At 43.3% G+C, this 12,794-nt stretch overlaps 1 protein-coding gene across 1 annotated transcript in view; it reads left to right on the top strand.

The window, feature by feature from the left end:
• The window catches only part of psmd1 (proteasome 26S subunit, non-ATPase 1), a 36,471-nt gene extending 24,601 nt beyond the window's left edge, over nt 1-11,870 (top strand). The window contains exons 19-25 of the mRNA XM_085433254.1: nt 232-334; nt 3,883-4,052; nt 5,062-5,154; nt 5,536-5,622; nt 7,807-7,962; nt 9,488-9,653; nt 11,674-11,870. Coding sequence (XP_085289380.1) covers nt 232-334; nt 3,883-4,052; nt 5,062-5,154; nt 5,536-5,622; nt 7,807-7,962; nt 9,488-9,634 — 756 coding nt within the window. The 3' untranslated portion in view covers nt 9,635-9,653; nt 11,674-11,870. The remainder of the gene's footprint in view (nt 1-231; nt 335-3,882; nt 4,053-5,061; nt 5,155-5,535; nt 5,623-7,806; nt 7,963-9,487; nt 9,654-11,673) is intronic.
• The last annotated feature ends 924 nt before the right edge of the window (nt 11,871-12,794 follow it).

The following is a 12,794-nucleotide window of genomic DNA, read 5'->3' as shown; positions in this document are numbered from 1 at the left end:
AACTTTATGTTCTTGATGTTGGAACTCTGACAGGTACATCATCATCACCGCAGGTGTCACAAAGCTGATGTGCTGTTAATATTCTGCAGATACTGAGTGAACCTGATAAATGCGTTAAAGCCTGCGACGACTGCGTTTAAAATCTTTGCTCTTTCCTTTATATGTTGAGCACCTCCTGCTTTATTGCAGTGTATTTTTAAATTAATTTTCCTAATTTCATCTTGACTCTAGGTGAACCAGTTCAGGCAACTTTACGCAAAGGTGATCAACGACAAGCACGATGACGTCATGGCCAAGTTCGGCGCCATCCTGGCCCAGGGAATCCTCGATGCAGGTCGGTCTCCAAACAGAGTTGCTGTGGGTTTATCCATGTCAGTCACTGAGTGAGAGAATGAATGGGTATGCGGTCCCGCCTGCCTCACATGCCTTCACCACTTAGTGGAGTACAAAAAGATGTGTAATTCTTAATTACACGGTAAAACAAGTGAACGGCTCTACATGTTAGGTGGGTTTGTGGTTTTGTGTGCGCCTTAATTGGAGTTCCTTTGCACTCGAGCAAACAGTAACCCCCTCCTTTGGCTGACCACCCGTGCATTGCGTTTCTGGAACAGATCATGCTAAAGGTGCATTAGCGCCTGCCAGCCCGTACCTCAGCTCCGCTCTGCTCGCAGCCATATGGCCCGTCGGTCTCCCTGCGGTAATTATTGTTTGTCTGATAGTCTCTGTGTTTGTGTGTCTGTGCGGCTGTTTGTAGACACAAGCAAGCAGCTTGTGTGTGTGCGTGTGTGTGTGTGTGTGTGAGGTCCTACAGAGCTGCATATCATCACATGGAGAACTCGTATGTATGCAAAAAGAAAACCCCAGTGTAAGGGTTTCATCTAAATACAAGTATGTGTGTTAATAGCAGGGAAACACACTGAAATACACTCTCAGGTGTTGCATTCTTCACAAAGTGAACCCGAGCACCTTTACATGACACTTTTTTCTTTTCTTCATTAAGCACAGCATTGGCTCGCTGTTAACTCGGCCCCTCTTGCTCTCTGATTAACGGTCATTTTGTTCTGGGTAGATTATCCATGTTGATGACCGACAGGATTTCCATCATGCTTCAGATCAGGTGCAATAAATTCAGGCCAGGATGTCCCTGCTTGAGACCAAAACCCCTGATTCTTCCCACCCTCAGCTCTCTTTCCTGCACAAGCTGCTTAGCCCTGTTTTCAGTGCAGAATATACACTACTCCCGTTTGAATGTCAGACATGCTCAGGCTCATGCGGTACGAATGTTTAAGTATTCTCGTCCTTCCAGGGCCTTGGGAGTGTTTGAGGTGCAGGGGTAATTGTATTTAATTTGACTGGCGGAAGCGATTAGAGCTCAGTTTCATGATAACTGGTGCTCATTACCCTGAAAGCCGTCAGTCTCCTGCTTTCCTTCTCTCACTTTGCGTCCACGTCTTTTCCTCCCGCCTGTATTTTCAGGCTTTCTCCCAGTATTTGATGCAGTCTGAATCAAGTGTAATTAGCTTTCGCATTCTTATGTAAAAAAAAAAAAAAAAGAAAAAACAAGAAGAAAAACCAAATCATGCCACGTCTTGTTGTTTTTATTCGATGGAGCTGTTTCTTCACACCCAAACATGCAGGCCGGCTGTTGATGTAGTCACGTTACACCTTTTTAAGGGATCGCAGTGGATCTGCGCACCTCCCTCACCTACTCCTTGGAATGAAAATTGGCCCACCAAAGTGAGAGTTGGCGAAAACAGCGGGTGGGGGAGAACCTGTTACTGAAGTGCACTCAAGCTCTTCTAAGTATTTAAGAGACTCTCAAGCACACGCTCGTGGTGCGTTGAGCTAGCCTCATTACTCATTCTGGCCAACATTGAGCCCATGGGACTGGAATGTCTCGTACACCGGCTCAGATTTGAAGATAAGGCCCCGTAATTAAATCATCCGAGTGACCTCAGGTTAGAGTCGCTGTAGGAGAAAAGGGCAGCAGATGATTTAAGTGCTATTGTTTAGGCTGATATTACTTTTAGTTGGAAGGGCTACTCCCTAGTAACCTTGTCATTAAAAAAAAGAAGTGGTTTTCTCTTTATCTCTATAGAAATGATGAATTCATCCTGGTTGCGCTTCCTCTTCCTCCTCTTTCTGTCTTCTGCCATCCCTCCCTTCTGTTTATCCAAGAATTGCTTGGGTGGGCTGTTATTCTTTTGCTCTTTCAAGTTACACCCTTGACCCCTGTTAATCACCCTTCTAGCCATTTTCATAGATAAAAATAAAATACGATATAAATAGATGTGTTTTTGTTGAAGTCAGCAGAACATCTTGATGTTTTTGAACCTTCAAGCTGAGATACACTGCCTGCACAAAGAAAAAATTTTTAAAAAATTATATAATATTTCCTTTCAGTGTTTCTTTATTTTTTGTTGCCAAGTTCTTGTGTTATTGATGGGAGAGTAGCACCTCTGAAATGTCCTCCAGAACAATGCAAAAGATTCTCAGTGGGGTTAAGTTGTGGGCTCTGTGGAAACCGGTCCATGAAAACTGGCGTGAGGAAAATCTGGTCATTCACCATATTCGGACAGTCAGGTGACCTTGTTTTTCGCCACACAATGCTGCTGTTTAGTCTTTGCATTTTACGTGACCCTGCTAGAACAAATCGCATCTTTCCCACCTCCTTGGGCGATGTCTTCCAACATGGCTGTTTAATAAATGAGAAGCTACTTGCTGCATGAGATAATAATCATTGTAGTAATTACTCAGGGGAAGGCTCTTAACTCTTTGCTTTTATTATTTGGTGAACATTAAACTGAGCTGTGTATAAACTGTAACTGCTCAGATGTAGATGGAAAAGGCATTTGGGATCTTTTCAGGATGGCAGACACCTCTTTGGATGTAGATCACTTATTAATGCCATGTCCAGCTCAAATCGGATGATAATGAATGAGGCCTGTCATGCAGGATGCTTTAGACAATGCATTCCTGGATGTAATTGTCTTGCCATGCACATCCTCATATTTTATATTCTGCCCTGAGATCAACGGATCACACAGAATGAAGCCAGAAGGACAAAGCTCCTTTGGGTGGTGAACATCCTGGTCTGTACCCCTGTTAACCTCTTACTCCCTGATTACTCTGCCAAGTCTCAAATAATGTGTTTCACTATCAACTGTAACTGTGTCACATGAAAGAAAAAAGCTGTTTTCGCCATCAGCATTCTGGTTATTGTTCAAAGCACAGTTTCCTTTTCTTTTCCGTTTTCCCCTCGACTTAGCCCGTGACCTGGGTTTCAGTCTGTTTATGTTAGGTGTTGACGGCCAGCGGCGCTCAGCATTTCATTTGTATCATTGCGGCTTGCTTGAGGTTTGCTGCTTTTCAGTGCTCTCCTTGTTTTCAGACCTTCAGATATTATGCAGGAGCCTGTAATTTAGACAAGAGCTCCCTCTCATCAGTGGTTAGCACATAAAGCAGAAGTAGGTTCAATAATAAATGAGTGTGTCTTTTATGTTGTGGGCACCGATAAATGGGGTCTTTTTGGAAATGTACGACTGATAATTTTGGAATTAGCACTAGGCTATGATGGTAGCAAATTATATCCAGTGCTGCGGACCATGTTATGTTTGGCCCATAAGAAACATTAGAGATGATTGTAAACACGTGGGTCCGTCTGAAGATCAAAAAAGAACCAGCAGCTTAAAAACGTATTAACTCCAACATAGAGAAACATCGGAGTCCAGACCAGCTAAATCAGTGTTAACATAATCAGGGGTTCTTCCTTAGGGGGTCAAAGGTGACAGAAAATTTGAGAACCTGCCATCATGGTCTTTAAGCCTTTCTTGTCTCATTTTACTGAAATGCTCTCTAACCTTTGTGCTTTCTGTCGTCCAGGTGGACGTAACGTGTCCATCTTCCTGCAGTCCAGGACGGGTCACACTCACATGCCGTCAGTGGTCGGCCTGCTGGTCTTCACTCAGTTCTGGTTCTGGTTCCCTCTTTCCCACTTCCTGTCCTTGGCCTTCACACCAACCGCTATAATCGGCCTCAACAAAGACCTCAAGGTACCGAAGCATTTTATTATTTACAAGCCTCAACCTCAACATGTTTAAAGTGGGCTATGGTGTCTGGTAGATTAGTCCCACCTATGTGTTTATTATGTGTTTATAGGTGAGCCTTGTTTTGTATGTAGGAAACAGCAACATGAGGTCTAAGATATGGCTGCTGAGCTTGTAGTTATTGCTGCATGTCATGCAGGAAATATTTAGCCTCTTGTCTTGGGAACAACTGTAACCAGCAGCCGACTCTTAACAAGGCTCTCCTGACTTTTTGCCTGTTCTGGCCGCCTGCCACTCGCACTCTGGTGCCAAAGGATCAGCGTGACATATTGTGGTGTTAAACTGGTGTTAGATGAGCTTAAGCTCTTCTGTCCTACCCGAATCAGCAGCACCGGACACCTGGGACACTGACACCCTTTTGAGGTTTTGTGAATTCCCAACGTTACAAAGCACTAGAGAATATACTCTGTGTAAATCCCTGAATAACCAGGGCCGGGGACAGCGGGGTTTAACAGACTCGCCGCACCCCGGAAAGGTTTGTCAGGTCGAGTTCTGCTGCACAGCACAAGCCTTCACAGACGTTGAGCCTTACCATAGGTGAAAACAACATCCTTGTCACTTGCCCTGTGTTTTTTAAAGCACTGTCACAAGCAACCCCCTCTTGTGTAACTGGTCAAGTATTCAAATGGGTTCAGACCGAGCTAATGTAAGCCAGGCTTTCTCCAGCTTCAACCTCTCTGCAAGCATTTTTTTTCAGGTAACAGAGGATTCCCTTGCTTAAAGGTGTCTGTTTTGAAGTAACTGAAGGAATAGGAAGTGCCAAGTCCTTGAACATCATTCAGGAAGGATTATAAAATACAGCCTGTAATAGATGACGCTAAGTGGCTGTCTCTTAGAGGGTGCTTCAAACAGGTGCTCTGTACTGTAGCGAGAACGTCAGTCAGCTCATTTTCAGTTACACTGTGAACATATGAAACATGTTTACAAAGTTTTTTTATTCTCCTCTCTTTTTCAGATGCCTAAGGTGCAGTACCGCTCCAACTGTAAGCCCTCCACCTTCGCCTACCCACCAGCTCTGGAGGTTCCCAAAGAGAAGGAGAAGGAGAAGGTGAGCACTGAGGCGCCGCAGCACATCAGCTTGTTTTGCTTTCTCTTTTTCTGAAATTATTAGTTCAGGAAAGCTGATCCCGCTCCGTATTGATTTGCAAATAATTTCGAACCCTCCCTGTAAAGACTCATCATCTTCCTGCCCGTCGTGTTTATTATTGTAGAATCTCTGGCCTTTTTTTTTTTTTTTCTCAGTTGCTCATTTCACAATCCAATCCTGCCCTTGGAGAATGTAATGAAAGACATTTATTTTGTGGTTCACTAGTTTTGTACATTTAAGCCATGTTTGTAGAAGGTCTTAATGTCTGTGGTAACGTCTGACGTCGTGGAAATGTCTGTGCTCTCTCTCTCGCTCTCTCGCTCTCTCTCTCTCTCATGCCAGGTATCCACCGCTGTTCTCTCCATCACAGCCAAAGCCAAGAAGAAGGAGAAGGAAAAGAAAGAGAAGGAGGAGGAGAAGATGGAAGTGGTGAGTGGGGAAAACAACCCAACTTTCCTGATTCATTGCTAATAATCGTATTGTGTTTTTTTTCCCTGTTTAATATTAATTTTTAAAGATATTACTATTTTTTGTAGTTGTTTTGATTATTATTGGAGAAAGCAGCTTTACCTCCAGGAACAGAAAAATCCAACAAAATCGAACCGTAACCACGCTGAGGTTGCTTTTCTTAAATGAAAACAGAAGGATGGTTGTTGGTACTCAGGTCCTTCATTTCTGCAGTTGAAGTTAAAGCATTTATTATATTTTATAATCGTGAAACTCTTCAGCTGTAGCGAGATGTGCTGCAGCCGCTGTCCACCTGTTTAGCTGCTTGTTAAAAAGCTAATCAGCCAATCAGATGGCTTGTACACATGGTTAAGATTAAAATGCTGAAGTTCAAACCAACCATCAGAATATCGAAGAAAATGATTTAAGTGACTTTGAATGTGGCGTAGTTGTTGTGCCAGGCAGGCTGGTCTGAAGCTTATTTACAGAATCTATTTGGATTTTTCTACTCAATCATCTTTAGGTTTTATAGATGATTCTGGAAAAAGTGAAAATGCCTTGTTTATGTTGGAGGAGAAAGGCCAAAGTGGAGCTGATAGGAAGGCAATAAACTCATTACAGCTGAGGCATGCAGAAGAGCATCTCTCAACACACCACACGTTGACCCTTGAAGCAGATAGGCTGCAGCAGCAGAAGACCGCACCAGGTCCTACTGTCAGCCAGGAGCAACAAACTGAGGCCACTGGGGCTGGTCAAGTTTAAAGTTTAAACTTAAAAATATGGCCTAGACTGAGTCTCAATTTCTGCTGCCTCATTCAAATGGTAGGATCAGAATTAGTTGTAAACAACATGAAAGCTTAGCCAAGATACTGAACTCCAGGTTGCTCTCCAATATTTTCATCAGAGTGCGACTGTTAGAAAGCATTTAGGTGCAGGAAAAAGTGCTTGTAATGACGGGGGGATTGAGGCATGGTGTGTGAAGCACTGTTCTACTTGAGCACTCAGTTATGCCAACAGTTCAGGTTGGTGCTGGTGGTGTAAGGGTGTGGGGGATACTTTCTTGTCACACTTCAGGCCCCTTACTACCAACTGAGCATCATTTAAACACCATACCTGAATGTTGTTGCTAACCGTGTCTATTGTTTTATGACCACAGTTTGTCCATCTGGTTCCAGCAGGATAATGCTCAGACAGATCCAGTCATCTCAAACTGGTTTCTTAGACATAACGCTGATCCCACTGTACACAACTGGACTGCAGCATCTATGCGGTGCTTGTTGAATCTTTGCCACCAAGAATTAGGCAGCTGTGAAGGAACGAGTCCAGCCTGGTCCTTGTAAGGTGTACCTACTAAAGTGGCTAGTGAGCGTATAATATAGTGTCTGTCTTTGCTTTTCGCCTTTGGCTTCAGTCACCACGCAGCAGTCCATCTTTTCTACTAGTGTGTTTTTTGCACTTAGAGTATTTGTGCTTTTTTTTCTCCTGTAGCTTTTGTTGTCATCAAACAAATGAAAACTTTCCTGTTAGTCAAATCAAATGACAGCTGTATGAAAAATGAATGGAGTAGCGCAGCATACACCCAGTTGTTTCTTTTCTTAAAGTCTCTTGAGCTTTTCACTCATCCACAGCCAGCGTTCAGACACCCCTGTCAGTAAAGAGCCAGTATGACTTTCATTGGGATTTTCTCTGAGTGTAGGCCGTGTGTTTGATCCTCTCTGCCACGCTACATCTCAGCTCTGGTGCTGAGAGACGAGCCTGGAAACGTCCTACGCGCTCACATCTCAGGCTTTTGATTTTATTTGGCTTAACTCGAAGATGGTGGTTGAAGGAAAGGTACCCACTAAAACTGGGGTCAGACGGTTCATTTGCTTATTCATAATCCATCAGTACTCGTTGTGCCTCATTCGTAGTTTTCCAGCATTTGCTGAGCAGCCCGACAATTCATTTGCCATCAGCGGTGCCAGAGCAGGAAGAGCAGGCTGATTCACAGAAATGGAAAGATGGAGGGGGGAGGGTAGAATTTATTACCCATGACACCTCAATAATGTCCAATTCACAGTAGAAAGAAATTATTCCGAGTCAGGGACTAGATCTGTTCAGACAAAGCAGTAAATGAATATACTGTAAGTACTTCTAGTGGCCCTGATCCTCATTCTTCCTTCGCAGGAGGTCCAAGAAGGTGAGAAAGAGAAGAAGGATGAAGAGAAGAAAAAGGAGGTGGAGCCAAATTTCCAGCTCCTGGAGAACCCAGCCAGAGTGATGCCAGCTCAGCTCAAAGTCCTCACGATGCCAGAGACCTGCCGCTACCAGCCCTTCAAACCGGTAACTCAAAATCCACCAGATGTGGACCGAGATCCACATTTTCTGTTTTTTATGAACTTGATTGTTCAGATTTTACATGACATGCTTCAGAAAACAAACAAAACAAATCGAGTTAAGGTCAAAGCCCCTTCGGTCCGTCACTCCTGTTAATATCTGAGTCATTTGGTTTTAGGCCCCTCTCAGAAAATATGAACATAGCTTCTTTTACTGATAAAGTCAGCAAAGTCATTATTTTCATGTACAGATTTCACCAAAATTTATTTCCAGTATAACAACATGAGGTCTCCACCACAACACAGCACCCAAATAGATTGTTGAATGTACTTATTCTGCTCATTTTTTATTGTTTACAGCATCGGTGCTTCTGTGACGTCTCAGATGTCCCCTGAGTCACAGCATTTACACGTGATATTTCTAAATGAGTGCTAAGCATCAGAGAGCAGAATTTAACAGTGTAACAGTATCTCTGATTATTTTCCTCTAATATAAATCGTTCAAATTAAGATCCAGGCCGCGGGTTGATTTTGGCCTCGTTCGATTAAAAAGTGCAGAATCTCCCCCGTCCAGGCCCATAAACCCAAGCGCTGCGGTTCTCCTGTAAACGCTGACAGTTTTCCACAGTAAACGGCAGGACAGCGTGCACTCACCCCAGTCCTGTAAAGAGGAAGTACTGTTTGATTTTTCTGTCCAGCGAGCAAAGCTCGGTGTACTACACTGTACATGTGTCCCTGCTTGTCTAAGGTTTTGGTAATGCTGCTTTCCTTTTAAGGGTTTGTTTTAGGTTCCAAAAGCAGGTTTAGGAAGTGAAGGGAGGTTTACAGGACTTATCTTGAAATCTGCTCAGTGTTAAGAGGCTTATTATATGGAGATTAATACAAGACTTCCTGTCTTTGGGTCTCTGTTTGGCTTGTGTGTAATCTTTTACTTTTTTGGGCGCATATGTAAACCTTTAATTTGAATTATGCAAATCCTCAAAAGTATTGCTTATTTAGAAATACTTCTAATATACCTACACTTCTGTTATAGATGTACTGTTACACTGAATGTAAATATTTCATTAAATGTGTCTTGAAGAGAATTTAAAATACATTTCTGTGTCTGACCCTCTGTTTGAAACTGGATGCACATCTGTAATATGGACTTGCATACATAACTGTGGGACTCTGTCATGTACTGGGCTCCTGCGTTTAAAGACAAAAAATATGTAAAAGTGTATTAAGTACATATAATGCACCACATGGACAAAAGTACTGGGTCACATGTATGGTCATGGAAGCCGATGCCATGAAGCTCCAAGCATACAGTTTTTGAGCGGCCGGGAATCAAACCACCATCCTTACCCCAAATGCTAGCTGAGATTTGGAGCTCTGCATGTATTCGGTGGCTCTGCTCGTTGCCATGGTAGCCTCCTATTTGAGTTTTTAGTTTCACTGAGCTTGACCCATTTTTTAATCTTTACTAAGTGTATACAAACCTTAAACCTGTTACTCCAGACTTGTGCTAATTTCCCTCCATATGTCACCAGCTCCATACAGGCGGGATCATCATCATGAAGGACACCAGCGAGGAGGAGGAGGAGCTGGTGGAGCCCGTCTCAGCTCACGGCCCAAAAATTGAAGAGGAAGAGCAGGAGCCTGAGCCGCCCGAGCCTTTCGAGTACATTGACGAGTAGAAACGCTCCCGAAGTGACGGTATGCTGATCATTTCTGAACTTTGGAACTTTTCGAGCGTTAAAGAATGACTGACAAAGGTGGCTTTAAATGATTTTAAGAGGCAACGCCTGTCCATGCAGTGAGCTAACAGCTGACATAGACCAGCCCCAAACCCTCCAGTGGGTTTTTAAGTCATGTTTCTTTTTGGCATAAGCAGACGCAGAGATCACAACAGCATTAGTTTAACAGCTAGCAAATCAAACCGCTGGACTGAAATGCAGCTGCTCAGAGTAAAAAAAAAAGTTAAAACTACAGTTAATTTTGTCACTTCTCTCTAGACAACTTTCTGGCTTTGGCACACTCCCACATAGCTGTCTGAGTGTTTTCGTAGGAAGTAACGTTGTGTGATAATAACACACAACGTAGGTCTGCGTTTCTGTCAAAGTATCACAGAGTTTCACCCATCGCTGCCCGAGGAATGTAAACATCACCGCCTCCTTCCTCAGAGGGCAAACCCCCTCGCTGCACTACCCAGTGAACCTGGACGCCTAATGATCACTTGCTGCTTGTTGTGTTAGTGTTGGATTGGCTGCAGGAGTGTGCGCGATTTAGTGCGATGAGACCGATGAGGTGTCACTGACCAAATTAGGGCCTCTGTGCGTATTATGTCATGTCCCGTATGAGGTCTGAGAGCTGTGAAAGATTAAACGCTGCAGAGGTCCTTGTCAGGCCGTCCTTGTTGATACGTGCAAAGTCAATGTCTACTTTAACTGGAAGTAGGTGTTGTGATGTTGCTGGTGCTGCACTGGGGCTTTTTCCCCCTGCTGCCTGCAGTGAGCTTTGGTCACCATTTCTCCCACAACTGTGTTATAGATATTCGACTGGCTCACCAGCGTGGTCCGTCACTAGCATACTTCTCCAGAAGTATGTGGAGATTGGTCTTGGCCTAATCTGTGTAGCATTCCTTTCTTCCCAATGCCGATGACATGTCCCACCTATCAAAGCTAAGGCAAAGTTGCTGGTTGACTCAGTGATGTGGTCCTGACGTTGGAGTTCTGGTATGGAGCGAAGGGCTACATCCATGGACACAAGCGTGTGAGGGCGAGGCAAACACAGGTGCCTGTTTGGTGACTTAAAGTCCAGTTTCCTCCTATTAAAAGGGAGTTTTTCCTTCCCTCAGTCGCCTAGTGCTTGCTCATAGGGGGGCATCTGATTGTAGGGTTTTTATTTTACAACATAAAGCATCTTGGGGCAGCTGTTGTCGTGATTTGGCGTTATATAAATAAATTGAAAGCCTACTAGGAGTAAGCCTTGAAGCTCTCTTCTAAACTGAGTGGTTTCTGTCATATTTCAGACCTGCTTAAAGAACAAAATGACTGAGTTTGAATCAGAGGTTTGCAGGAAAACCCAGAAACTGTTCTAATGGTGGTCAAACCACATCTTGGATAAAAGCTGAGGTGTCGAAACGCGTCTTTAAGGGTACAGGGAGGTCATCGAATGTCGTACACCTAAAGGCCATCTCAAGTGTAGCTTTCTCCCTCAGGAACGTTTGCTTCCACGTGTTTGTCGTCATTCTGAAATTCCTCATTTGAATAGGCACGCTCCGATTGGGTCCGGTCCTACACACATCTGTCTCACAGATGTTTTATATCATATACTATTGTTGCTGACAGTGTGTTGAGCCCACCACATATTATTTATCATCAATCTCATCAACTCTCCACACTGAATACAGTTGTTCTGAACCCAAATGTAAAGGATACGCTGCTTATTGTGCATTTAGCCCTCACGACAAGCACGGAGCTGTTCAGTGATGTGAACATTCACATGTTGTAAACACGAGAATCTTTTCAGTCTGCGTGTGATATGATTGCAGCTCCACGGGGAGAGCGCTGGGCAGTGGTTTCATTTCTTACTGCTTCTATGGATTAAATGACTTCAGCTCAATTAATAAAGCCCTGAATTGTCTTTGATTGTCTAACGTTGTTTTATTAATCAAAGGACGGGGGCGGGGCATTATTGTGACGTACTGGTAATGGCTTTTTTCCTTCCTCCTCAGGCATCAGAAGAGAGATCCCAGCATGTTGGTTCAGCGTCTCCCCTCCACATCCATGTATCCATCCACCTCTCCGCTCGACTGCTTCTTTGACACGTTCCTTTCCTGTTCTAGCTCCTCATTTGCCACCCGAGGAATGTTTTACATTCTCGTATTGTATAATTTTCAGTCCTTACAATAAAAATAACATATATATCAAATGCTGGAGCGCGTGTGTTTATTTGAGCCTGTATTTCACTCGGGGCTTGGGTCTAGGGACTTGCTAATCCCATACATTAAAACTGGTTTACATTTTGTGCACTCAGCAGCTGCTGCTACAGTCTGTCTGCTGTGCAAATGGTAAACGCGAGCTGGGGGTGAGGAAGTGTGCTTTCAGGAAAAAATTAGCTGCTGCCTTATTTTGTATGATAGTGTTTAGCAGGGAAGGCAAAACTGTAAGTCAGACTATGTTTGTCACAGGATCAGTTACAAGCACAGAAAAGTTTGAGTGATCAGTGACCTCGTCAGACTCGCTCTACACTCAAACAAACACGGTTTCATGCAGCTCTGATTTACACTGTGTTGAGCATTTACTGCCTCGGTGAAAATCGCTATGAGTAATTGATAAATCTGCAGGGCATGTGATGTGAGAGGAGGTAGTCGCTGCTTCTAAAAATGTCCATAATCAAGTGCATAAATTTATGAACCTCATTTGGTTCTTTTTAAAAGTGTGTGTGTGGAAAGTAGGACTGCTGTGCTGCTGTGAGTACAAAATATGCAGCAGTCCAGTTATGAGTCAGTGACATTCAGTCCACAAAGCTTTCAAAACCTGCAACAATCAGTTTTGCAGCAGCATTGAAAAGAGAATTTTAGCTCAATCTGTTGATGTATTAAACATATTTGGGTAAAACTTTATAATACGGCTGCGACTAAGGGTGTAATTCCCCTGTTATTATATTGAATTTCAGTTCATTTTATTTGAAATTGCGAGATAATTCTATTTAGATACAAATATTTAAAGGTTGTACACTAGAATAAGGAGGTAACAAGTCAGGTTCTTACAGGAAATTGTCATTAAATTTAAGTACTGTATAGTTTCCTGGCAATGTAGCAGAAAAACCAACAATACTTCATCTTATCTTTTT

Source organism: Copadichromis virginalis, linkage group LG15 (assembly GCF_057382275.1).
Source record: "Copadichromis virginalis isolate Kocher_CV1m ecotype Utaka linkage group LG15, C_Virginalis_male_GT1.1, whole genome shotgun sequence".
In the NCBI taxonomy this organism is placed as follows: domain Eukaryota; kingdom Metazoa; phylum Chordata; class Actinopteri; order Cichliformes; family Cichlidae; genus Copadichromis; species Copadichromis virginalis.
The sequence above is the reverse complement of the archived record's forward strand: the minus strand, read 5'-3'. Positions and strand labels throughout refer to the sequence as shown.